We start from the raw sequence: 25,916 nt of genomic DNA, 5'->3' as shown, positions 1-25,916 counted from the left end.
AACGAAAGCAGAGTCAAGAGACAAAAAGCAATGAGGGTGCTATTTTACATAAGATATACCTTACACCTCCCTAAGGAGGTGACACTTGAGTAGAAGCATGAAAGGATATAAGGGAATGAACCATGCAAATGTCTGCTATAACAAACTTGGTAGCTTAAAACAAAACAAATGTATTATCTTACACTTCCATAGGTCAGAAGTCTGACACAGGTTTCCATCTTCTAAGCCAGCAATCTTACATTTCTCTGACTCTATCTTCACATATTTCTTTATGACAGCAGCTGGGAAAGGTTCTCCACTTTTAAGGATTCAAGTGATTAGATTGAGCCCACTTGGATATTCCAGCATAATTTTTTTATCTCAAAGTTTAGTTAGTTGCTCAGTTGTGTCCAACTCTTTGAGACTCCACCAACTGCAGCATGCCAGGCCTCCCTGTCCATCACCAACTCCCAGAGTTTATTCAAACTCATGTCCATTGAGTCGGTGATGGCATCCAACCATCTCATCCTCCTCTGTCGCCCCCTTCTGATCCCACCTTCAATCTTTCCCAGCACCAGGGTCTTTTCCAATGAGTCAGTTTTTCGCATCAGGTGGCTGAAGTACTGGAGTCTCAACTTCAGCATCAGTCCCTCCAATGAATATTCAGGACTGATTTAGTTTAGGATGGACTGGTTGGATCTTCTTGCAGTCCAAGGGACTCTCAAGAGTCTTCTCCAACACCACAGTTCAAAAGCATCAATTCTTCGGCGCTCAGCTTTCTTTATAGTCCAACTCTCACGTCCATACATGTCCACTGGAAAAACCATAGCCTTGACTAGACGGACCTTTGTGGACAAGTAATGTCTCTGCTTTTTAATATGCTGTCTAGGTTGGTCTAACTTTCTTTCCAAGGAGTAAGCGTCTTTTAACTTCATGGCTGCAATCACCATCTGTAGTGATTTTGGAGCCCAGAAAAATAAAGTCAGCCACTGTTTCCACTGTTTCCCCATCTATTTGCCATGAAGTGATAGGATCAGATGCCATGATCTTTGTTTTCTGAATATTAAGCTTTAAGCCAACTTTTTCACTCTCCTCTTTCACTTTCATCAAGAGGCTCTTTAGATCCTCTTCACTTTCTGCCATAAGGGTGGTGTCATCTGCATATCTGAGGTTATTGATATTCCCCCCAGCAATCTTGATTCCAGCTTGTGCTTCTTCCAGCCCAGTGTTTCCCATTACGTACTCTGCATGTAAGTCAAATAAGCAGGGTAACAATATACAGCCTTGACATACTCCTTTTCCTATTTGGAATCAGTCTGTTGTTCCATGTTCAGTTCCAACTGTTGCTTCCTGACCTGCATACAGATTTCTCAAGAGGCAGGTCAGGTGGTCTGGTATGCCTATCTCTCAGAATTTTCCACAGTTTGTTGTGATCCACACAGTCAAAGGCTTTGGCATAGTCAATAAAGCAGAAGGACATGTTTTTCTGGAACTCTCTTGCTTTTTTTCATGATCCAATGGATGCTGGCAATTTGATCTCTGGTTCCTCTGCCTTTTTTAAAACCAGCTTGAACATCTGGAAGTTCACGGTTCACGTATTGTTGAAGCCTGGCTTGGAAAATTTTGAGCATTACTTTACTAGCGTGTGAGATGAGTGCAACTGTGCAGTAGTTTGAGCACTCTTTGGCATTGCCTTTCTTTGGGATTGGAATGAAAACTGACCTTTTCCTATCCTGTGGCCACTGCTGAGTTTGCCAATTTGCTGGCATATTGAGTGCAGCACTTTCACAGAATCATCTTTGAGGATTTGAAATAGCTCAACTGGAATTCCATCACCTCCACTAGCTTTGTTCGTAGTGATGCTTCCTAAGGCCCACTTGACTTCATATTCCAGGATGTCTGGCTCTTGGTGCATGATCACACCATCGTGATTGTCTGGGTCATGAATATCTTTTTTGTACAGTTCTTTTGTGTATTCTTGCCAGCTCTTCTTAATATCTTCTGCTTTTGTTAGGTCCATACTATTTCTGCCCTTTATTGAGCCCATCTTTGCATGAAATATTCCCTTGGTATCTCTAATTTTCTTGAAGAGATCTCTAGTCTTTCCCAATCTGTTGTTTTCCTCTATTTCTTTGCACTGATCACTGAGGAAGGCTTTCTTATCTCTCCTTGCTATTCTTTGGAACTCTGCATTCAAATGGGTAGATCCTTCCTTTTCTCGTTTGTTTTTTGTTTCTCTTCTTTTCACAGCTATTTGTAAGGCCTCCTCAACAGCCATTTTGCTTTTTTGCATTTCTTTTTCTTGGGGATGGTCTTGCTCCCTGTCTCCTGTACAATGTCTCAAACCTCCATCCATAGTTCATCAGGCCCTCTGTCTATCAGATCTAGTCCCTTAAATCTCAAAGTATGTGCCATTAATCACATCTTTAAAGTCTGTTTTGCTGTGTGAGTTTCCAGTTATTAGAGCCTGGACATCTTTGGAAGCTATCATTTTACCTGCCATACCTGTCTTCTGCCCCAGAAACAGCATTTATTTTTAAGCTTATGCAAGTCTATTTTATATGTCTTAAACTATTTACAATTTTATTCTTGTAAAGGCTCATTTGTCTCAACAACAAGAACTAGTCTTACATATTTTGTTTTTCTTATTATTGCTATAACTGTTTCCATTATCTTTTCTAACTGGTTTTCATATCTATCTACTTTGTTATGAGTTTAACATTAATTCAAGGAGTTCTTCATTCTCCTGGGTTTTATGGTTCTAGAGTAATTGACAAAGATAATTTTGTCTAGTAGTTATACTTTATTTGGTCATACACACTTTATTTGGCTACAACTTCTAGAACTATAATTAAATATTAATGTTGACAGTGACAATTCTTGGAGATAGGCCTCGTAAGAGAAATTATTAAGTATCAACCTAGTATTCAGTGTAAGATATTTTTGTCAAATTACAGAAAAATCATAGTTTTTAAAGGGAACTAATACTAGCTTTTCTGGCATCCTTTTAAGTAATTGTTCATTTGATCACAGTTTCTATAGTTCTTACTGGCTGAAGGTATTCATTTTTTTCAAAAGTAAAGTAATTAAAGCAGGGCTCCACTCTGCCCTACTGAATTTTGAATTTTTTCAAAAACTTTTACATGTAAAATAAACACATACAGAAAAAGAATGCCTAAAGCATATGTATAGCTTAATGAATTTTGAGCATTATATATTATATATATTATAAGGTGACTATACATGTAACTAGTACTGCCTAGGACTAGACCTCTCCCAGAACTCTAGAAGCCTTCTGAGTTACCCTTCTACATCAAAACAACTTCTTTTACCCTGACTAATGGTAGTTATTGCCTTGTTTTTCTATATAATTTTATATTTTTCTAACATTATATTTACAATGTATGAATACTTACACACTATCGTTTCATTTTTTCTGTTTTTGAACTTTATATGAATGAAATCATTAATTATGTACTCTTTAGTTTCTGATTTTCTTCACTCAACACGGGAGGGAGGTTCAAAAAGGAGGGGATATATGTATACCTATGGCTGATTCATGTTGAGGTTTGACAGAAAACAACAAAATTCTATAAAGCAATTATCCTTCAATAAAAAAAAATTAAAAAGAAAAAATATGACATTGTTCACCTTTGTTATTTGTTAGGAGTCAACTCATTAGTCTGAAAATAGATAAAATATAGGGGAAAAAAATCAAGCATTTATCCTTCCTTTCCTGAACAAACTGTAGTTTTCAGAGTAACTAAATTGTTGGTAAGGTAAGTTTTTATTTATATAAGTATTTGGTTAATAAAGAGAATATTATTATTTGCTCTGTAATAAAATAATGGATCTAGACAATAATGACTGGTGACTGGTAAAACCATTAGGTGAAAAGTCAATAGAGAACTTTTTCATGGATAGATCAAGTTGACAATACCAGAACACACTGATCTTAGGATCAAGAAGAAAAGTGACACAACACCTAAATATACAAGGCAAATGTTAACATACCTAAATGAAGAAACAGACAATACCATAATAACAGCAGGACACTTTAACATCCATCTTTCATCAATGGACAGATCATCCAGACAGAAAATCAGTAAATAAACATAAACACATTGAACAAAATGTACTGAAGAAACATATACAGAAGATTCCATCCAAAAGCAACAAAATACCTATTTTTCTCAAAGGCATATGGAATATTCTCCAGGATACATTAAATGTTAGGCCACAAGACAAGTCTTAGTAAATTTAAGAAGACTGAAAGCATATCAAGTATCTTCTCTAGCCACAGTGGTATGAAACTAGATATTAATTTCAAGAAGACTGGAAAATTTGCAAATACATGGAGTTTAAAAAGCATGCTATTAAACAATCAAAAAGTCAATGAAGAAATCAAAAGAGAAATTGAAAGATACCTTGAGACAAAATGGAAATACAACATACTAAAACTTATAGGATGTAGCAAAAGCAATTCTAAGAGGCAAGTTTAAAATGATAGACGCCTGCCTCAAGAAACAAGAAAAATTTCAAATAACTTAATTTTATACCTCAAGAAACTAAAAAAAGAAGTACAAATAAAGATCAAAGTTAGCATAAGGAAGTGTCAGGGGAGTGTAATCTCGTTGGTTCTGTCTCATCTCAAAAAAAATTTGAAGCGACGGATGTTAAAGCCCTCTGCATGTCACAGCTCTCAGACAGACTGTGTTATAGCTCTTGGGTCTTGGACCGACCGTGTTATAGCTCTTAGACAGATCAGTGTTACAGCTCTGTGTTACAGCTCAGTTTTATTTAGAAAATAACAGGAAAATACATCCTCAAGGCCTGAGGGCATGCCGACCCAAAGACGCAAAGAGAAGAGAGGGCCCCGGCCCTTTCGCTCCTCTTTTTATGTTTTTTTCTTCCCCCTGGGCCTGCCCTATGTAAATTGGGCTAGCCAGGAGTGCTGTTTGTTCTACCTGAGGTCCTCACTCTGGTCCTCGGACCATCCTTTGTTCTATTTTCGTGGGCTTTTCCCTTGTCTTTTAGCCACTGCCATTCTGGACTTCTGTTTCCTATTCTAACTACCTAACAGAAGGTCTTTGTAAATAACAAAGATCAGAGTGGAAATAAATAAAACAGAGACTAAAAAGACAATAGAAAAGATCAATGAAACTAAGTACTGTTTTTTTAAAAAAACATTTAATAGACAAAACTTTAGCTACACTCATTAAGAAAAAAGAGAGGACCCAAATAAACAAAATCAGAAATGCAAGAGAAGACTTAACAATTGGTACCATGGAAATACAAAGAACTGTAAGACACTACTTTGAGCCAACAAACTGGTTAATAACCTAGAAATGAATAAATTCCTAGAAACATACCACCTACCAAGACTGAATCATGAAGAAATAGAAAATCTGAACAGATACTTTACTGTTGTTCAGTCGCTAAGTTGTGTCTGATTCTTTGAGACCCCATGACCTGCAGCACGTCAGGCTCCCCTGTCCTTTACTATATCCCAGAGTTTGCTCAAATTCATGTCCATTGAGTTAGTGTTGCTATCTAACCATCTCATCCTCTGCCACGGCCTTCTCCTTTTGCCTTCAATCCTTCCCAGCATCAGGGTCTTTTTCAGTGAGTCAGTTCTTCACATCAGGTGGCCAAAGGATTGGAGCTTCAGCATGAGTCCTTCCACTGAATGCTCAGGGTTGATTTCTTATAGGACTGACTAGTTTGATCCCATTGCAGTCCAAGGAACTTTCAAGAGTCTTCTCCAGCTCCACAATTCATGAGTATCAATTCTTTGGTGCTCAACCCACTTTATAGTCCAACTCTCACATCCATACATGACTACTGGAAAACCATAGCTTTGACTAGATGGATGTTTGGTGACAAAAAGATGTCTCTGCTTTTTAATATGCTGTCTAGGTTTGTCATAGCTTTTCTTTCAAGGAGCAAGCGTCTTTTAATTTCATGGCTGCAGTCACCATGTGCAGTGATTTAGGGGCTCAAGAAAATAAAATCTGTCACTGCTTCCACTTTTTCCCCTTCTATTTGCAACGAGGTGATGGAACCAGAGGCTATGACCTTAGTTTTCTGAATGATGAGTTTTAAGCCAGCTTTTTCACTCTCCTCTTTCACTTTCATCAAGAGGCTCTTTAGCTCCTCTTCACTTTCTGCCATTAGAGTGGTATCATTTGAATATCTGAGGTTATTGATATTTCCCCTGACAAACTTGATTCCAGTTTGTGATTCATCCAACCTGGCATTCTCAAGATGTACTGTGCCTATAAGTTAATAAGCAGAGTGACAATATACAGCCTTGGTGTATATTACTAGAAGGTTATGAGACAGATTACTGTAAGGAGATTAAATCAGTAATCAAAAATTATCCAACAAATAAAAGTGTAGGACTAGAGGACTTCACTACTGAACTCTATCAAATATGTAAAGTATTAATACCAAGAATTCTCAAACTCTCCCAAGAAATAGAAGGGGAAGAAATGTTTCCAAACTCATTTCACAAGGACAGCATTATTCTGATACCAAAACCAGATGAGGACGCCACAAGAAAGAATTTCTGCACTTCTGAAAACATCATTAGAAAGACAAGCTACAGAGTAGGAAAACATTTGCAAATCACATATTTGATACACGGCATGTACATACATATATGATTTGATACAAGAATTCTCAACACATAATAAGAAAATAACCCAATTTTAACATGTTCAGGGGATTCCTTGGCAGTCCAGTGGTTAGGATGCTGCACTTCCACTGCAGGGGGTGTAGCGTCAACCCCTAGCTGGGGAACTAAGATCCTGCATTCCATTCAGCATGGCCAAAAAAACAATAATAAAAAATAAAATGTTCAAAAGATTTGAACAGACACTGCAAATAAGATACACAGATGGCAAATAAGCCCATCAAAAGATGCTTGATGTCATTAATCATCTGGGAGATGCAAATTAAAACTACAATGAGGGACCACTAGATACATTTCAGGATGACTAAAATTAAAAGGACGACCACACCAGGTGTTGGTGAGGATGTGGAGCAACTAAATCTTTCATACACTGTTGGTGGTACAATCAGTTTGGAAAACAGTTTGGCATTTTTCTTTAAGAGGTAAACATATACCTACCATGTGACACTTACATTCTATTAAAGAAATTTATCCATGAGAAATGAAAGCGTATATCCATACAAAGGCTTGTACGCTAATGTTCACAGTAGCTTAATTTTTAAAAAAATATGTGTTTGACCATATTGGGTCTTAGTTGTGGCATGCAGGATCTTTGTTGCATCATTTGGGATCTTTCATTGAGGCACACAGACTCTCTAGCTGTGACTTGTGGGTTCCAGAGCGCTTGGGTTCAGTAGTTGTGGTGTAGGGGTGAGAGGGTAACAGTCAGGAAGGCTAGGGGTCTCCAAACAGAGGAAATAGGCTGCAAGTGTCAGACATTTTTTATCTCTCTCTTAAGCAGCAGGAGGAAACAAACTGTGTTAGATTTTTTTCCCTTTCTCTGGTGGTGGTGGTGGTTTAGTCACTAAGTCGTGTCCGACTCTTGCAACCCCATGGACTATAGCCTGCCAGGCTCCTCTGTCCATGGGATTCTCCAGGCTAGAATACTGGAGTGGGTTCCCATTTCCTTCTCCAGGGGATCTTCCTGACCCTGGAATTGAACTCAGGTCTCCTGCATTGCAAGCAGATGATTTACCAACTGAGCTATGAGGGAAGCCCTCCCCTTCTCTATATAAATTTAAAAAGAGGTTTCTTTTAAGATCTGTGTTGCCATGATGACACCTGGTTCCACCTGAACTTAACTTTTCTCAAACCTTGAGCTAACCAATGCATTTTTCTTATGGAAATATCTGTCTTAAGCTATGTTAATGAACTATGTATTTACCCTAGACTCTGTCTTCAAGTCAGTTCCGCTTAAGATTCAGAACAGACTTTGACAAACCAGTATGTTTTACTCATGCAAATGTTCTCCTAAGCTATGTTAATGAGACTGTATTTGCTTGGAAACCTGCCTTTCTTCAAAATTCATGTCAATCATTTTATGGCCTGGGACATCTCACCTTACGCCAATGTTATCTCAAAATGCATGTTGTGGGTGAGGGGCCTGGTGCCAGTCTCTGAGTTTTGAGACATTTCCTTTCTCTAATTAGCATACTGCTAGTAGCTATATAACATCCAGCTAAAGACTAGCAGGGGGGCACTCTTTCTGCCCCCTTCCGATATCTATGTCAGAAGCTTTCTCTATCTCTTCTATACTTTAATAAAACTTTATTACACAAAAGCTCTGAGCGATCAAGCCTCATCACTGGCCCCAGATTGAATTTCTCTCCTCCAGAGGCCAAGAATCTCATCATCTTTCATGGCTCAGCAACAACCTTTCAGGGGCTTAGATGCTCTGCGGCATGTGGGATCTTAGTTCCCCGACCAGGGATCGAACCTGAGTCCCCTGAATTGCAAGGAGGGTTCTTAACCACTGGACCACTGGAGAAGTCCCCATAGTAGCTTCATTTGTAATAAGCTATGAAAACTGTTAACAACTCAAATATCCATCAAATTCAGGTGAGTAGATAAACAAACTTATAGATCCATACAATGGAATACTACTCAGTGGAAAAACAATGGATACATACAACAGTATGAATGACTCTTAACTATGCTGAATGAAAGAAACCAGACAAAAAAAGTAGATATTGTATGACCCCAATTAACATAAAATTATAGGATGTATGTGCATGTGTATGTGCTTAGTGCGCTCAGTCATGTCCAACTCTTTGCGACCCATGGACTGTAGCCTGCCAGGACCTCTGTCCATGGGGATTCTCCAGGCAAGAATACTGGAGTGGGTTGCTATCCTCCTCCAGGGGATCTTCCCAACCCAGGGATCAAACCCAGGTCTCCCACACTGCAGGCGGATTCTTTACCATCTGAGCCCCTAGGGAAACCCAAGAATACTGGAGTGGGTACTCTATCCTTTCTCCAGAGGATCATCCTGGCCCAGGAATCAACCAGGAATCGAACTGGGGTCTTCTGCATTGCAGGTGGATTCTTATAACCCCAACTATAGGAAAGACAAACTAACCTCCAGTGACAGAAAACAGATCAGTGGTGGCCTGTGAGTGGGGAGGGCAGGAAAGAGGGATCACAAAGGGGCAAGAGGTATTTGGGAGGCGGGGAGTGTGACTGATATGTTCATTACCTTGACTGAAGCAATGATTTCATGTGTGTGTACATGTGCCAGAATTTAACCAAACGATACAGCTTAAATATGTGTAGTTCATTGTATGTTAATTCTACCTCAAGAAAGCTGTTAAGATAGAGCACATATTTATAAAATATGTATTGGGTATAACATATAATGAAACAAAACACTCCCTGTGTCCATCACATGGCTTTAAAATGTAAATATTACCATTATTTTTGATCATTTCTATGTTTCCTGAACACCCTAAGGCCCAGGCTTTCTTGTTAAAAACAGATGGATGTCTGAAAATATTTTCTTAACACTTTAGGTTTCCAAAAGTGAATATTCTGGGAAATATTTTTATGTAAGTTAATTCAGTAATGTAGTAATTTGGCACAGTTTGAAGGTGAAACTTGCCCTTTAAAAGATGGGCGGCCCAAAACAGTGACTTAAAAATAACCTCACTGTGCAGTCATGAACATCTTAAAACCTCTGCCTAGAATGCAAAAGAGAAAACTCTTGCTGTGACCAGACAGGCATGTGCTTTCACTTCTTTTTTTTTTAATGAGGCAGAAGTGGGCGGGATGGAACAGAAGTAGGACGGGCATGGAGTAACAAATGGGGTTTAGCAACAGCCTTCTGGTGTGTTTTAACCAGGCTCCACCCACAGATTCTGTTTTCTTAGGAGAGACTGGAGAACTGACAAGCTGTGAGTACACTCTGTATTTAAAACTGCAGCAGTAGTCTCCAAGCAGGAACAGGGGGTTGTAATCAGCTTTCCTTCTAAGGAAAAGCTGGGAACCTTCTCATTTCACTTCATGAAAAGTAAGCCATGAGGCAATTTCTGCCAAACATCTATTAATTGGATAGAATAGGTCTCTTGTCCGAGATCTGACTTCAGCTGTGTATTTCCAACACAGCCAGTTTTTCTTTCCTCTGCAGCTGATTGGCTCTGGAATGTGGCCAGAAACGTACTTCCCGCAATTAAAGGAGTCAGATCTCTAACCGTTGATCTGTTTTCTTCTCTTCTGAGTGATGGCGCTCACCATTTTTATCCTCCGGCTGGCCCTCTGCATCCTGGCATTTCCCATGTACCTGCTGGACTTTCTGGGCTTGTGGAACTGGATATGCAAACAGTGGTTCCCCTACTTCCTGGCGAGGTTCACTGTGATGTACAACGAACAGATGGCTAGCAAGAAGCAGGAGCTCTTCAGCAACCTGCGGGAGTTCGCGGGCCCCTCTGGGAAGCTCTCTCTGCTGGAGCTGGGCTGTGGCACGGGGGCCAACTTCAAGTTCTACCCCTCTGGATGCCAGGTGACCTGTGTTGATCCTAACCCCAACTTTGAGAAGTTCTTGATCAAGAGCATTGCCCAGAACCGACACCTGCAGTTTGAGCGCTTCATAGTGGCTGCCGGGGAGGACATGAACCAGGTGGCCACAGACTCCATGGATGTGGTGGTCTGCACCCTGGTGCTCTGCTCCGTGAAGAACCAGGAGCAGATCCTCCAGGAGGTGTGCCGAGTGCTGAGGCCGGTGAGTGCGGGCATGAGGAGGGTTGCTTAGTAGCAACCACATCACCAAGGGCAGTCCTCTCAATTTCAGTAGATCAAACACCCTAACATAAAAGTAAAGCTCCAAGAAAAGACACTATTCGATTTTTAAAAAATCTTTGAGTGCAGAAGAAGCTATGAGGGAAAAGATTGATAATACATGAATTAAAAAATTTTAGAACTCCTGCAGGAAAAAGGACTATAAACAAATTTGAAGTACAAAAATATTTTGTAAAAAATATTTGCCAAGGATGATAATGAGTTAACTTCTTTCATAAAGGCATTACAAATCAACAAGATCAACAGGATTCTTAAATAGTTTTTAAAAAGAGGAAAAAAAGCAAAGCACAGGAACAGAAATATGAATAAAAATAGCCAATATATGATTTAAATATCTAGTCTTATAATTAAAGAACAAATGAAAGCATGATATTTTATAGTGGAATATTTAAAATAAAACAAATGAATATAATAAAACAGAAACAAATTCATAGATATACAGAACAAACTAGTGGTTACCAGCTGGGAGAGGGAAAAAGGGAGGAGCAAGAGTGGTATGGGATTAAGAGATACAAACTAGTATGTATAAAATAAATAAGCAACAAGGATATATTCTACAGCACAGGGAAATATAGTCATTATTTTGTAATAACTTTAAATGAAGTATAAATTATAAAAATTTTGAATCACTTTGTTGTACATCTGAAACTAATATTATAATCAACCATATTTTAATTAAAAAGAAACTAAAGCAAGATCCTTTTTATCTACTATTCTGTCAGAGACTTTTAAGTTCAATATGGTATTGGGGTGGGTCTGGGGGTCTGGACACCCAAGCTGGAGGAAGTGTCCTCTTCAGAGGGCAATTTAATAATATCAAATTTTCAAGTAATTTACTTCTTCATCCAACAGGAATTTATCCTATAGCTATCCTGAAAAAATATGCAAAAACTCATTTAAAGGTAAAAATAGTCATTACAGTATTTTTAATATAATAGATTGGAAATAACATCCATCAATTGGAAGCTGTTAAGTAAATTGTCACATAGTATAAAGGATTTCTTTGCAGCTGTTAAAACAAGAAATTTTTACCTATGTCAATGAAAAAAATCCTCAAGAGATAGTGTTAATTTTAAAAGCAATGAAGACAGAATATTATGTAGAGTACTAATCCATTTGTGTGTGTGTGTGTGGGGGAGAATATACCTATATAAGTATTTATGTTAATGGGAATTATAAACATGTAATTATTAACAGTGGTTTCCTATTGGGAAGGGAATTGGATGAGGGGAAAGCATTTCTTTTCATTTTATACCTCTCTGTATAGTTTGAAATTCTTTATACCTGTATGTAATTTTCACATATTACCTTTATTGTTTACTTAAAACTAGTTCTAATAGAAGCTTGGTGTGCTGCAGTCCACAGGGTCGCAAAGAGTCAGACATGACTGAGAAAATGAACAACAATTCTAAACAAAGCTGAACATACATAAAATATGAATATTTTAACATTTGAATTTACTCTTCTAAGGGAAAAAGATGGTCTGTAATCCCCAGTTTTATTTTCTCCCATCCAAGTACTAACCAGGCCCAACCCTGCTTAGCTTCTGAGATCAGATGAGATGGCCATGTTTATGGTGACACAGCCGTAGACCTCAGTTTTATTTTCTAACAGAGGAAGTTCCTCAGGAAGAAAAGGACTTGAAGATAGTGTTTAGAGGCAATAATATACAGTTGTCCCTCAGAGTCCTCAGAGTCACTCCCCGGAATCTTCCAGGCAAGAGTATTGGAGTGGATTGCCATGGTTTCCAAATCTAAGTATCACGCTCAGATCTCTCTTCTAATCCCAAATCTTCACGCCCAGTTGGCTACACAAGTCACCTGAAAGGGTAAGAGGCTCTCTAGCCTAACCTGTGTAACCCAGAGGGCATCAGCAACCTCCTCAGACCTGGGTCTCTTCTCTCCTGTCCTCCTTCATGGAAAAAATTTTTTTCATCAGGAAATTTCAAGTTTTCCATTCCTGAATACATGTCTTGTACTTGCCCACAGAGGGGCAAGTAGAGGGTACTCCCTCTCTAAACTCTGCCTGGACAGCCAAGACTAGGGAAGCTAGAAGAGGCTAAGGAGAATGGGACAGTCATCATGGGTTTTGGAGGTACTCATTGGTCCCTTTCCTCCTTCTCCCCCCAGAGGCAAGTTAGGTAGAAAACTTCTGAAGACTCGTTAATAATGTGTACCCTCTACTGTGTCCAGACTTGATCTATATTTACAGGACAGTCCTAGATGAAACCAGCAGTTACTGCTATTTGACAGTTATTAACATACAGTATCCACTGATTGAAAAAAAATCAAATTACAAAATACTATCAAGAATTCAGTAACACTTTTAGATGGCTCAATATCTCTCTTTTTTAAAAAATATTTTTTAGTTGAAAGATCATTACTTTACAGAATTTTGTTTTCTGTCAAACTTCAACATGAATCAGCCATAGGTATACATATATCTACTTCCTCTTGAACCTCCCTCCCACCTCCCTCCCCATCCCACCCCTCCACATTGATACAGAGCCCCTATCTGAGTTTCCTGAGACATACAGAAAATTCCTATTGGCTATCTATTTTATATGTGGTAATCTAAGTTTCCATATTATTCTCTCCATACATCTCACCCTCTCTTCCTCTCTCTCCATGTCCATAAATTTGCTCTCTATATCTGTTTCTCCATTGCTGCCCTGCAAATAAATTCTTCAGTACCATCTTTCTAGATTCTGTATATATGTGTTAATATATGGTATTTCTCTTTCTGACTTACTTCATTGTATAATAGGCTCTAGGTTCATTCACCTCATTAGAACTCACTCAAATGTGTTCCTTTTTATGGCTGAGTAATATTCCACTGTGTATACGTACCACAACTTCTTTATCCATTCACATGTCGATGGATATCTAGGTTGCTTCCACGTTCTTGCTATTGTAAATAGTGCTGCAATGAACAATGGGGTACATGTGTCTTTTTCAGTTTTGGTTTCCTCAGGGTATATGCCTAGGAGTGGGATTGCTGGGTCATATGGTGGTTTTATTCCCAGTTTTTTAAGGACTCTCCATACTGTCTTCCATAGTGAGTGTATCAACTTACATTCCCACCAACAGTGCAAGAGGATTCCCTTTTCTCCACACCCTCTCCAGCATTTATTGTTTGTAGACTTTTTGATGATGGCCATTCTGACTCATGTGAGGTGGTATCTCATTGTAGTTTGATCTGCATTTTTCTAATAGTGAGTGATGTTGAGCATCTTTTCATGTGTTTTTTAGCCATCTATATGACTTCTTTGTAGAAATGTCTGTTTAGGTCTTTTTGCCACTTTTTGATTGGGTTGTTTGTTTTTCTGGTACTGAGTTGTATGAGCTGCTTGTGTATTTTGGAAATTAACCCTTGTTTCGTTTGCTATTATTTTCTCCAATTCTGAGAGCTGTCTGTTCACCTTGCTTATAGTTTCTTTAGTATGCAAAAGTTTTTTTAAGTTTAACTAGGTCCCACTTGTTTACTCTTGTTTTTATTTCCGTTACTCTAGGAGGTGGGTCATAGAGGATCTTGCTTTATGTCAACAAGTGTTCTGCCTATGTTTTCCTCTAAGAGTTTTACAGTTTCTGGTCTTATATTTAGGTCTTTAATCCATTTTGAGTTTATCTTTGTATACGGTGTTAGAAAGTGTCCTAATTTCATTCTTGTACATGTAGCTGTCCAGTTTTCCTAGCACCACTTACTGAAGAGGCTGTCTTTGCCCCATTGTATATTCTTGCCTCCTTTGTCAAAAATAAGGTTCCCACAGGTGCATGGGTTTATTTCTGGGTTTTCTATCTTGTTCCATTGGTCTTTATTTCTGTTTTTGTGCCAGTACCATACTGTCTTGATGACTGTAGCTTTGTAGTATAATCTGAAGTCAGGAAGGTTGAATCCTCCAGCTCCATTCTTCTTTCTCAAGACTGCTTTGGCTATTCGGGGTCTTTTGTATTTCCATATGAATTGTGAAATTTTTTGTTCTATTTCTATGAAAAATGCCATTGGTAATTTGATAGGGATCACATTGAATTTGTAGATTGCATTTGGTAGTATAGTCATTTTCACAACATGGATTCTTCTCACCCAAAAACACGGAATATCTCTCCATCTGTTTATGTTGTCTTTGATTTCTTTCATCAGTGTCTTATAATTTTCTGTATACAGTTCTTTTGTCTTAAGTAGGTTTATTTCTAAATATTTTATTCTTTTTGTTGCAATGGTGAATGGGACTGATTTCTTAATTTCTCTTTCTGATTTTTCATTGTTAGTATATAGGAATGCAAGTGACTTCTGTGTATTGATTTTGTATCCTGCAACTTTGCTAAATTCATTGATTAGCTCTAGTAATTTTCTGATAATATCTTTAGGATTTCTATGTATAGTATCATGTCATCTGCAAACAGTGAGAAATTTACTTCTTTTCTGATCTGGATTCCTTTTATTTATTTTTCTTCTCTGATTTCTGTAACTAGGACTTCCAAAACTATGTTGAATAATGGTGGTGAGAGTGGATACCCTTGTCTTGTTCCTGATCTTTGGGGGAATGCTTTCAGTTTTTCACCATTGAGAATAATGTTTGCTGTGGGCTTATCATATATGGCCTTTACCATGTTGAGGTAGGTTCCTTCCATGCCCATTTTTTGAACAGTTTAAATTATAAATGGGTGCTGAATTTTGTCAAAGGCTTTTGCTGCATCTATTGAGATTATCATACAGTTTTTATATTTCAATTTGTTAATATGGTATATCACATTGATTTGCATATATTGAAGAATCCTTGCATCCCTGGAGTAAACCCAACTTGATCATGGTGTATGAGTTTTTTAATGTATTGGTGAATTCTGTTTGCTAAAATTTTGTTGAGGACTTTTGCATCTATGTTCATCAGTGATATTGGCCTGTAGTTTTCTTTTTTTGTGTTGTCTTTATCTGGTTTTGGAATCACGGTGATGGTAGCCTCGTAGAATGAGTTTGGAAGTGTTTCTTCCTCTGCAATTTTTTGAAAGAATTTTAGAAGGATGGGTATTAGCTCTTCTCTAAATGTTTGACAGAATTCACCTGTGAAGCCATGGTCCTGGGTTTGTTTCTTGGGAAATTTTTGATCACAGTTTCAATTTCAGTGCTTGTAATTGGGTTGTTCATAATTTCTATATCTTCCTGGTTCAATCTTGGAAGATTGAACTTTTCTAAGAATTTGTCCATTTCTTCCAGGTTATCCATTTTATTGCCATATAGTTGCTCATAAGTCCCTTATAATCCTTTGTATTTCTGCACTGTCTATTGTAACCTCTCCTTTTTCATTTCTTATTTTGTTGATTTGATTCTTCGCTCTTTTTTTCTTGATGAGTCTAGCGAAAGGTTTGTCAATTTTGTTTATCTTCTCAAAGAACCAGCTTTTATTTTTATTAACCTTTACTATTGTTTCTTTCATTTATTTTTCAATTACTTCTGCTCTGATCTTTATGATTTGTTTCCTTCTGCTAATTTTGGGGGGTTTTTGTTCTTCTTTTTCCAGTTGTTTTAGGTATAAAGTTAGGTTGTCTGTTCAATGTTTTTGTTTCTGGAGGTAGGACTGTATTGCTATAAACTCCCCTCTTAGGACTGCTTTTGCTGCATCCCATAGGTTTTGAGTTGTTGTGTTTTCATTGTCATTTGTTTCTAGGAAATTTTTTAATTTCCCTTTTGATTTCTTCAGTAACCTGTTCATAATTTAGAAACATATTGTTTAATCTCACAGTGCAGCTTGTCACTTGTGTACATCTTGCAGGTGGACTTTCTTCCACCTCATGGATAGGGTCTCCAAGATGATGCGGTGGAGAATCCTCCAGGTTCACAGGAAATTTCACTTTGCTTGCTTCTTCTGCTCAATGATCTCTTTGGTCGAAAGGATGTTCTTCTCCTGCATCTCAGTCTTCTTCAGCTTGGCTTTATCAAAGCTGTTGATTTCCCCATGTTGGGCTTGTCTGCCATTTTCTTAAAACAATCGGAGAAGTTCCACTTCATGTCTCCTGTCCCAGTGCTCCCACTCATGTCACTGCTGAAAGAGACCTAGTGTTTCTTCTTTTAATTTCAACAAACCAAAAACTTGTGCTTTTACTTTTTCCCTATTTTTTAAAATTAATTTTTATTAAAGTATAGTTGCTTTACAATGTTGCATTAGTTTCTACCATACAGCAAAATGAATCCCTTTTGGACTTCCTTCCCATTCAGGTCACCACAGTGCATTAAGTAGAGTTCCCTGTGCTGTACAGTATGTTCTCATTTGTTAGATGATTTATTTTTTAAAATTAATCCTATCACTTACATTCTGTGACAATGGTACAAAAGTACAAGACATGGTTATTTAGCCTCAGACAGTGGTTGGTATGGATTCAGACTCCCACAGGCTTGCAAAGCAGAGCCTAAGAACAATTTTCAGATGAATTTAAAGGTTTTTTTTTTTTTAATAAAAAGAGAAGTTAAAAAAATTGTAATTAAAAGGCAAACAACAAGTGGGGTAAACATTTGTAGTGTATGTTGTTTACTTATACTAAAAGCCCTTACTAATCAGTAAGAAAAAAACAACAGCCTATTAGAAAACTGATAATGGACATTAACAGACAAATCAGAAAAATAGAAATCCAAACAGCCAATATTAGTAGTCAAAGTGTTAGTCACTCAGTCGTGTCAGACTCTTTACGACCCCATGGACTGTATAGCCCACCAGGCTCCTCTGTCCATGGAATTCTCTAGGAAAGAATACCAGAGTGGGTTGCCATTCCTTTCTACAGAGTATCTTTCCAACCCATAACATTTAGTAAAAGATGTTACCATTAAAAATACTAAAGATATGCATGTTATAAAAAATACCACATTACACATCAAATAGATTTAAAAAAAATACAGATGAGCATTTATTGAAAATGGGCACTCACATCTATTGCTGGTATGAATACAAACTGCTGCAACTCTTCCAAAGGGCAGTTTGACAACCAGGCTTCCGAGGTGGCTCGGTGGTAAAGAATCCACCTGCCAATGCAGGAGATGCAGGAGATGCAAGAGACATGGGTTCAGTCCCTGGGTTGGGTAAGATCCCTTGGAGGAGGGCATGGCAACCCACTCCAGTATTCTTGTCTAAAGAATCCCATGGACAGAGGAGCCTGGTGGGCTACAGTCCATGGGGTCTCAGAGTTGGAAGTGACTGAGCACGCAAGCACGCATGTGACAGGCATTAAGAATAGGCCCTTGAATGTTTTAAATTGCTTTAAATTTTAGCTATCATTATGTATTACCTTTATGAACAGACAATATAGATTGGCAGCTCTGTATACAATCTGACAGAAGATGACACTACTAATCACGATGGTGTTGTAGTAAGTTTGGATTTCTCCATGTCTTCTCGTGAAGTGGACCTGTGTGGCCACTGAAATCTGACATTTAAACATCTTATCAAATTGCTTGTCCCAAACTAAAATTCTTGGTGTGGTTTTCTTTCCCCCTTTTCTTTCTCAGGGAGGAGCTTTTTATTTCATGGAGCATGTAGCAGATAAGCCTTCAACCTGGAATTACTTCTGGCAACAGGTCCTGGATCCCGTCTGGTACCTTCTGTTTGATGGATGCAACCTGACCAGAGAGAGCTGGAAGGCCCTGGAGCAGGCCCGCTTCTCCAAGCTGAAGCTGCAGCACTTACAGGCCCCTCTGTCCTGGGAGCTAGTGCGCCCTCACATCTACGGATATGCTGTGAAATAGTGGAAGCAGGGAGCTGAGACCCAAAGGGCTCAAATAATTTAAGGTTTTGGCTTCACATTTAAAACAGTAACTGGAAGATGGGAACTCCCTTTTTTGGGTAAATTTGAATTTCATCCCTTAAAGTTTAGGTTATAACCTAGTTAGCCATTTTCTATCATCTCCCAAGAATCAAAAACAAAACAACTTTGAACTCTCTCTTGAAAGAAACAGTGGGCTTCCATAATTAAATTCTACCATTATCCTCAGATCTTACTTTATTCCATAACTTCACAATTTTTCTTATTTTAATTATGACCCAACAGATTTTAATTTCACCCTTTTTATGAGAGGCTGATGCTAATAAGAATTAAATCACACAATAGAAGATTCTGAAAAGGGAGATGGGAAAAGATCTTAATAATTCACAAACTGAATAAAGGGATACTAACTATTTGAAAAATCCAAACCTAAAAGCACAGATTTTTTTTTTTTTTTTTTAAGGAATCTGAATCTACTTGCTTTTCTTACTATCAGTGGGCTGGCTTTCAAAATTAATGTACCAGGACGCCACACCTGGTTCTGCCCAGCTCTGTTATGTTTTTTTATTCCGGTATTCCAACAGAGTTTGTTCTCCTGCATTCCAGTCTTTAATTCTTACAATGAAGATTGTACTTTAGTATATCCATAAAACTACATAAAGCAGAATTCTTGGGTTCACTTTGCCTATTATCTAGCATGTACTTGGCTGAATGTTTTAAACTGCAAGCAAAGAAAATGCCCACTGTAATGAGGGAAACACTGAATTTTGGGTATACTTTGTAAGAGCCCCCTCAAAATAGGCAACCTGTGAGTCTGTAAAGAGGTAGACAAATATTGTTTGTATTATTCTGATCAAATTTCTACTCTGGTCCCAAGATGATTTCTTTGTTCCTTGTAACCACAGAAACCTTGAAAAATCATCACAAGTGCATTGAAAACAAGTTGGTCAGTTAGAAGACTTAGAATTTTCAGCGATAGTTTATATGCATTTTAATAAATTTGGTATGTTTTCTGAGATGATTTTGCAAAAGGACTATTTTAAATATCAAATCAATAAATTCACATATATTTTAGGAATGGAAATAAAATGAATGATTTATATCTTTGCTGGCTTACTTTCATTTTTCTTAGCATCTCTGGGAGGGCTTTCCTTCATGGTGGAAAATTAAGCTATTTGAATGTACAGATTTTTCCTTCTATAGCCAGATAACTAAATATAGCTAGCAGATTTCAGAAAAAGCAATTTTGGGGACTTTCCTGGTTGTCCGATGGTTAAGACTTGCACTTCAAATGATAGAGGATGCTGGTTCAGTCCCTGGTCAGGAAACTAAGATCACATATGCCATGTAGCATGGCCAAAAAATAAAAATAAAAGGCAATTTTGGAAGGATCTGAATGGGTTTTGAAAACTCCAAGTCCAAAACTCCATTTGTGAAATCCATAGAGCAGAAAGAAAGGAAGTTTACTATTCTCTCCTGTGCATGAAAACAGTTACCGTTACGGTGAGGTTAGGACATGAGTCTACGGCCTCCTGAACTATGGAATGTGAATATCCTCCCTCCAGGGTCTCCCAAAAGTAGGGGCGTCCTTATTTGCCCAACTTACTACTGGTTAGGTCAGTCTAGGGATTGAGAAATCTGAAAAGCCACAGGTTGACCTGGTGAAGTATTACTGGCATGCTGGAAGGTGTGTAATACCAAAGTACAAAGTACTAGGCACATTCTTCTCAACTCCCTTTTGTTTAAATGGTGTAGCAAATAGTATCCTTACCCTCTACAGGTGGAGAAAAATAAATAAGTGAAGTTTCTCACATTCCACAAGTTACTGAGCTAGTCTTAGAGCCCTGATTCCTAAAACCACGACACCTGTTTTGACAAGCATTACTGCCGTACTGCCTTCTCAGGCCCAGAAAATACACATTTATGATCATTCCAAAAACCTAAGGACATGACTGAAGCCTATGCAAAATGGAAAAAGAAAAGAGGTAAAACATGTCGATGTTTTTTAGGTTCTGTGTTGGTTAGATTCCCTTGATTGCTGGTGACAGGACTCCCAACCCAAAAAGACTTGAGTAGAAAAAGAACTCTGACTCAAATTAGTGAAAGGTTTAGGAACAGAGAGCCTGAGGCACAGCCTGGACAAGGCTCAGATAATGTTATCAGTGGCCAGACAGTGTTTAGGGCCACATCTGCCCTCCTCTCTTTCAGGTTGTGAAGTCTTTGGAAATAATTCCAGTCTTCATCCTAAAAGAGATCAATCCTGGGTGTTCATTGGAAGGTCTGATGTTGAAGCTGAAGCTCCAATACTTTGGCCACCTCATGCAAAGGGTTGACTCATTGGAAAAGACCCTAATGCTGGGCAGGATTGGGGGCGGGAGGAGAAGGGGACGACAGAGGATGAGATGGTTGGATGGCATCACCGACTCGATGAACATGGGTTTGGGTAGACTCCGGGAGTTGGTGATGGACAGAGAGGCCTGGCGTGCTGCAATTCATGGGGTCGCAGAGAGTCGGACACGACTGAGCGACTGAACTGAACTGAACTGAACATGCTTCTAGGACCCGTGGCCAATTGAAAAGATCAAGACAACTTTTTGGAAACACTCCAGAGTTCTACGTTTGAGTCTCAATTGATTCTTCAATTGACAATACTAGGTCAGAAGTCCATCCCTGAGTCATTCATCCTATTTCAGTGGGATGGGTCATGCTGATGGGCACAGCACTTCATCCCAAGGGCTGAGGACACCCAAACCACAGGGACTGAGACAAGGAGAGCTGTGTATCCTCCAAATGAAAGCAGGACCTGTGATTAGGGAAAGCAGGAATGGATGGCGGGAAGGCACACTACAAATGTCCATTATAAGTACATCACTGCACTCTGATCAGACCCTCTGTTTGTCTTTCTAAGCATAGTGCCATGTTCAGAACACTGGCTTTTCCATGGGATAAGAGCATGCAATGAGAGAAACAAAAAAAGGACACTGGCTTTGCCATCAAAATGACATGAATCAAGTCTGGCTGTGTCATTCGTTGACTATATGACCTGGGGCAAGTTAATTCTCTCGTCCTCTGTTAATGGGGATAATAGCTACCTAAACGGTTACTGTGAGGAGTTAATGAAGTGAGGTACTTAGTGCTTAATAAATGCTGAGCTTCATTCCACATTTACTGCATGCCTACTGTGTATTCTGCTCTTGGTGCTTGGCTTAGAGCCCTGAATAAGCTAGACTTGTTCTCTGCCCTCAGGGATCATACAGTTGTGATCAGTTCTCTCTCTGAGGAAGACGTTCAGGAGAATGGAATCTGACCCTCCCAGGGAGAGGATCAGAGGCTTCCTTGAGGAAGTGACATCTGAGCTGAATTTCAGAGGATGAATAGAGTATTTCAGCCTAATGGAATAGCTTGTGCCATAAACAAACAAACAAAAAAAAGAAAAACAGTATCTTCAAGGAACTGAAAGACAGTAGGCAGGGCTGGGAACCTGAAGGGCAGATTTTGGGATGGCTAGTATTGCCATCAGCTTGTTTCTAATTTTGTTAAGAGGCTGGGTCCATGAGCTCAACACTTATTTTAATGGCTAACAACAACAAACACTTACTAAATTTTATTATATTTATATATTTATTATATCCTGTTTCTAACTGTTCTAATAATCCAGCTGCTTCCCCCGAATTCCTACATATTTCACACTTGAATAGAAAGTGAGGCAAACATTACATAATAGGTCCTTTTGTACTCTTGACCTTAATATAAGCCTTTCTCTTTGGTATTGCTTTAGAAAACACAGAACTTAACATAACTGAAATTCAATTCTTATTTATCTGTTAAGGAGTTCACGGTGTAATGAATCATAGCAGACTAATGTCAACAAAGGCAAAAAATAAAGCAATTCAATAAGTGTCACTTTAAATACCTCAATATTTAAAACCAAAAGCATTCAGGCTACATAAAGAATAACCAGGATTCCCTGAACCATGGCATCACCACAGAACTGAGGCAAATGTCATATTAACTGAAGGCCCAGAAATGAACATAAAGTGGCCAATGTTCCCAATTTCTAGTTCAGTTTTTAAAATAATAATAATAATATGCAGATGATGTATGACATTTATTTTGTTTCTAAAGGAAACTATTTGGGAACCTACAGAGAATTACATGGGAACAAGGAAAATTACCATTCAGAATTAACGTGTTTTTTTTGGCTGAATGGCATATGGAATCTTAGTTCCTTGACCAGAGATCGAACTCACACCCCCTGCATTGGAAGTATAGAGTCTTAACCGCTGGACAGCCAGGGAAGTTCCCAGAATTCACCATTTTTAAAGATAAAAATCTCTCACATCCCATAGTGCAACCCAGGCTGCATCCTTCATGGTCTTTAAAACGTATCTGAAGCTGATATCAACCTTCTCCTTGGAATGATTCATTTATTCCATGACTCTAACAGCAAATAATAAAATTTTTCATTTATTACCCACCTTCTTTATACTAGGGAGTTTTACTGAATTATTTCATATAGTACTCACAACTTCACCAGGCAGGTGTAATTATCTGCATCTGACAAAGAAGAAAGCAGACGAGTGGATGTTCTGTCACCTGCCCAAGGCCACAGAGTGAATGGCCATCCTGGTATTCCCACGTAGTTCAACTGACTCCAAAGCCCAGACTTCCTACAATGCTGCCCTGCCTTTCCAGCTCTTCTGAATTCTAGTCTCTATAACTGTTTGCCCCTTCCTCCACCAGTTCTCTTGAATCATCCCCTAAGACTCATTTGGTCTGTGTTCAGTCCCTTGAGAGTTTCTTATAAACTTAGGTTGTGAACCACCATCTATGTGAAGAAGATTCCTAAACCTCACAATGGCCATGACTTTGATATTTCGGATTTACCACATCAAAAAAGAGTTCACTCTCTTCTTCCCTAAATAAACAACATTTTCCAGCTTCCTCAATATCTGCAATGATTTCCTAAGGAACAGGTAAAGTGATGCCCTAGAAAGCATTTGCTGGCTGTTTCAAGAGGCTGGTTCTTTGAGAAATCTCTTGGCACTCATTAATAACCACCAGTCTCTTCGTCCTTTCTTCTATATGCCCAGTACAGTGTGTACTATATAGCAACTGCTCACTGTGAAGCCACTGGATTCATCATGAAGCCCTGCCTCTTCTAGATATCTCTCAACTGGTCCCTTCTACTGCACTTCCACAGCCACCATCTTAACCTCAGAATTAACGCCTGGATGACCACATGTATAGACTGAATGGGGATGGCTAGAGTGATAAACCATTTACGCTGGAACTTGCCAGGTGTCACCTGATTCAAGGGTATGACAGAGAAGTAGCTCTAAGGTAAGGAGGGGATAATACATCTCGATACAGTAGTAGAAAGACATTCCTTTTACAACTGACTTAACCTTCCTTTTCCTCTTTCACCCAATTCAACCCACAATAAAGTAGAAGTTCAGCAAACAACTTTCCTGGGGTACAAAGAAGTGGCTTCCTAAGGCAGGCACAGATATCTCACCCAAGTCCTGATCCCTCATACCAGAAAATGCTTCAAACAGGTCTCCATGCCTCCACTCCTTCATCGCCCCTTTCTGAGCACGAGCTCATAATTTCCAGAACAATTTAATTTGACCATTCCCACAACTCAAAATTCCAAAGATATCTATTCAACATTAAACCGAATTTAAGCTGCTCAACTCTGTATTTAAGGCCTCTGTCAACTGACACCTCAATGCTTTTCCCAGCATTGTGGTCCAGTGAAAAAAGCTTCCAGAATGTTTGTTTGTTTTTAAATATTTCTTTATTTTGGCTGTGCCAGGTGCAGGATCATTAGTTGCAGTATGTGGGATCTAGTCACCTGCTGCTCAGTTTTGTCCAATTCTCTGTGGCCCCATGGACTCCTGCCAGACTCCTCTGTCCATGGGATTTCCCAAGCAAGAATACTGGGGCAGGTTGCCATTTCCTACTCCAGGGAATCTTCCCAACCCAGTGACTGAACCCACATCTCTCGCGTTTCCTGCGTTGGCAGGCAGACTCTTTAACACTATGGCCACCAGGGAAGCTCCCTCATCTCCTGACCAGGGATCAAACTCAGGCCCCCTGCTTTAGAAGTTCAGAGTCTTAGCCACTGGACCACCAAGGAAGTCCCTGAAGTCAGAATATTTGAATCCAAATCTCACCATGTTTTACTAATATTTCACTCACTTAGCATAAGAGGGTAACAGTACCCATATCTCCTAGAATTTTTATGAGGATGAAACAATATATAAGATGGTTAGTAAGAGCACTGGAACTGCTCCACATGGCCCCTCACTGTGCTCAAGACCCTGCCTCCCTAAGTATTTGTGAGAGGAATAAAGACTATTTTCCTATCAGAAAAGATCCTTCATTTCTATAAATGTCTTAATTATTACACACTATAATGTTTTCTGAAGATTCCGTGTTTTTAAAATCTTTCGTGAGAACTTGGCAAAGCTCTCATTTTCATACCTGACAATAAAAAATTGGCAACTGCATGAAACGCATTTGCTTCAGCTGCTGAAAGTAACTTCTACAGGGAGTACTGTGGATCCTTACAGGATTTTCTTAGTCCCTCCAATATTGGCTTCCATTTCACCTGTTAAGCTAAGCAGGTAGTATTAAGCTTATAAAAGAAACAGCACTCCTTTCAAATTCTATCTCACCTCTCAGGTTGTGGGAACAGATTATTAACTCTGATCCCAGAGGAAGAGCTTTTTTTCCCACTTTATTGTCCACCAAAGCTTAGGAACAAAGAAATCTAAAAACCTTCTTTCTAAAAAACCAAAGGCTTACACAGTAAAGACATACATTTATTTATAAACATAAATGATGCCATATACCAAATTGCATGCCAATTCATACCCCTCATCTGCCCCAATATTAAAAGCGGGAGGAAACATTGGAGAGAACGGACACTATTAATAAATTGCTAACCTGTCAGCTACCTTTTTGCTATTGTGCCTTTATTTTCTTCCCTTCATATTCTGTAGGGCTCTTCTGAGTTAAATTTTATAAAGAAACATTTGCCTTCTGCTCATATAGCAACTGCGTGACAGGTATGTCTGAAAATATGAGAAATAGGTTACAATGGGGCTAATACCAATTCTTAATTTTTATAGGGTCCTAAGATTGCCTTGAGAGTCTGAGGAAAGAGACAGATCCTCTCCTTGGGAAAAAAAATGCTCCTACAAATAAACTTACCATTTCTAGAGGAAAATAGACATACTAAACATCTATCGAAGCACATCATCATCACCTCCAAAATGCCACATATAAAATTTTAAACTCTGAAGTTTCATTCTTGAAACCCAGCCTTCCAGCCTTTTACCTCTCCCACCCATTTTTCAGCTTAGAAACCTCAGATA

General features: G+C 38.7%; 1 protein-coding gene and 1 pseudogene across 3 annotated transcripts in view; one reads left to right on the top strand and one right to left on the bottom strand.

Annotated features, from left to right (window-relative positions):
- Positions 1-19,638, top strand: part of LOC145546226 (thiol S-methyltransferase TMT1A) — a 78,176-nt gene extending 58,538 nt beyond the window's left edge. Inside the window, exons 1-3 of one of the 3 annotated variants that reach the window (XM_081592518.1) lie at positions 9,860-9,885; positions 10,210-10,709; positions 18,278-19,638. In XM_081592518.1, the coding sequence (XP_081448644.1) occupies positions 10,212-10,709; positions 18,278-18,514 (735 nt within the window). In that variant the 5' untranslated portion in view covers positions 9,860-9,885; positions 10,210-10,211 and the 3' untranslated portion in view covers positions 18,515-19,638. Of the gene's footprint in view, positions 1-9,859; positions 9,886-10,186; positions 10,714-18,277 lie in introns of those variants that run through there. The other 2 variants (XM_081592519.1, XM_081592520.1) reach the window with 2 other exon arrangements.
- LOC145546231 (thymosin beta-10 pseudogene) lies at positions 16,577-16,756 on the bottom strand (annotated as a pseudogene).
- Positions 19,639-25,916: the final 6,278 nt, after the last annotated feature.

This window comes from Giraffa tippelskirchi, chromosome 4 (assembly GCF_054371585.1).
Source record: "Giraffa tippelskirchi isolate mGirTip1 chromosome 4, T2T-mGirTip1v1.2.pri, whole genome shotgun sequence".
Taxonomy (NCBI): Eukaryota; Metazoa; Chordata; class Mammalia; order Artiodactyla; family Giraffidae; genus Giraffa; species Giraffa tippelskirchi.
This window is presented reverse-complemented; position numbering and strand designations above follow the sequence as displayed.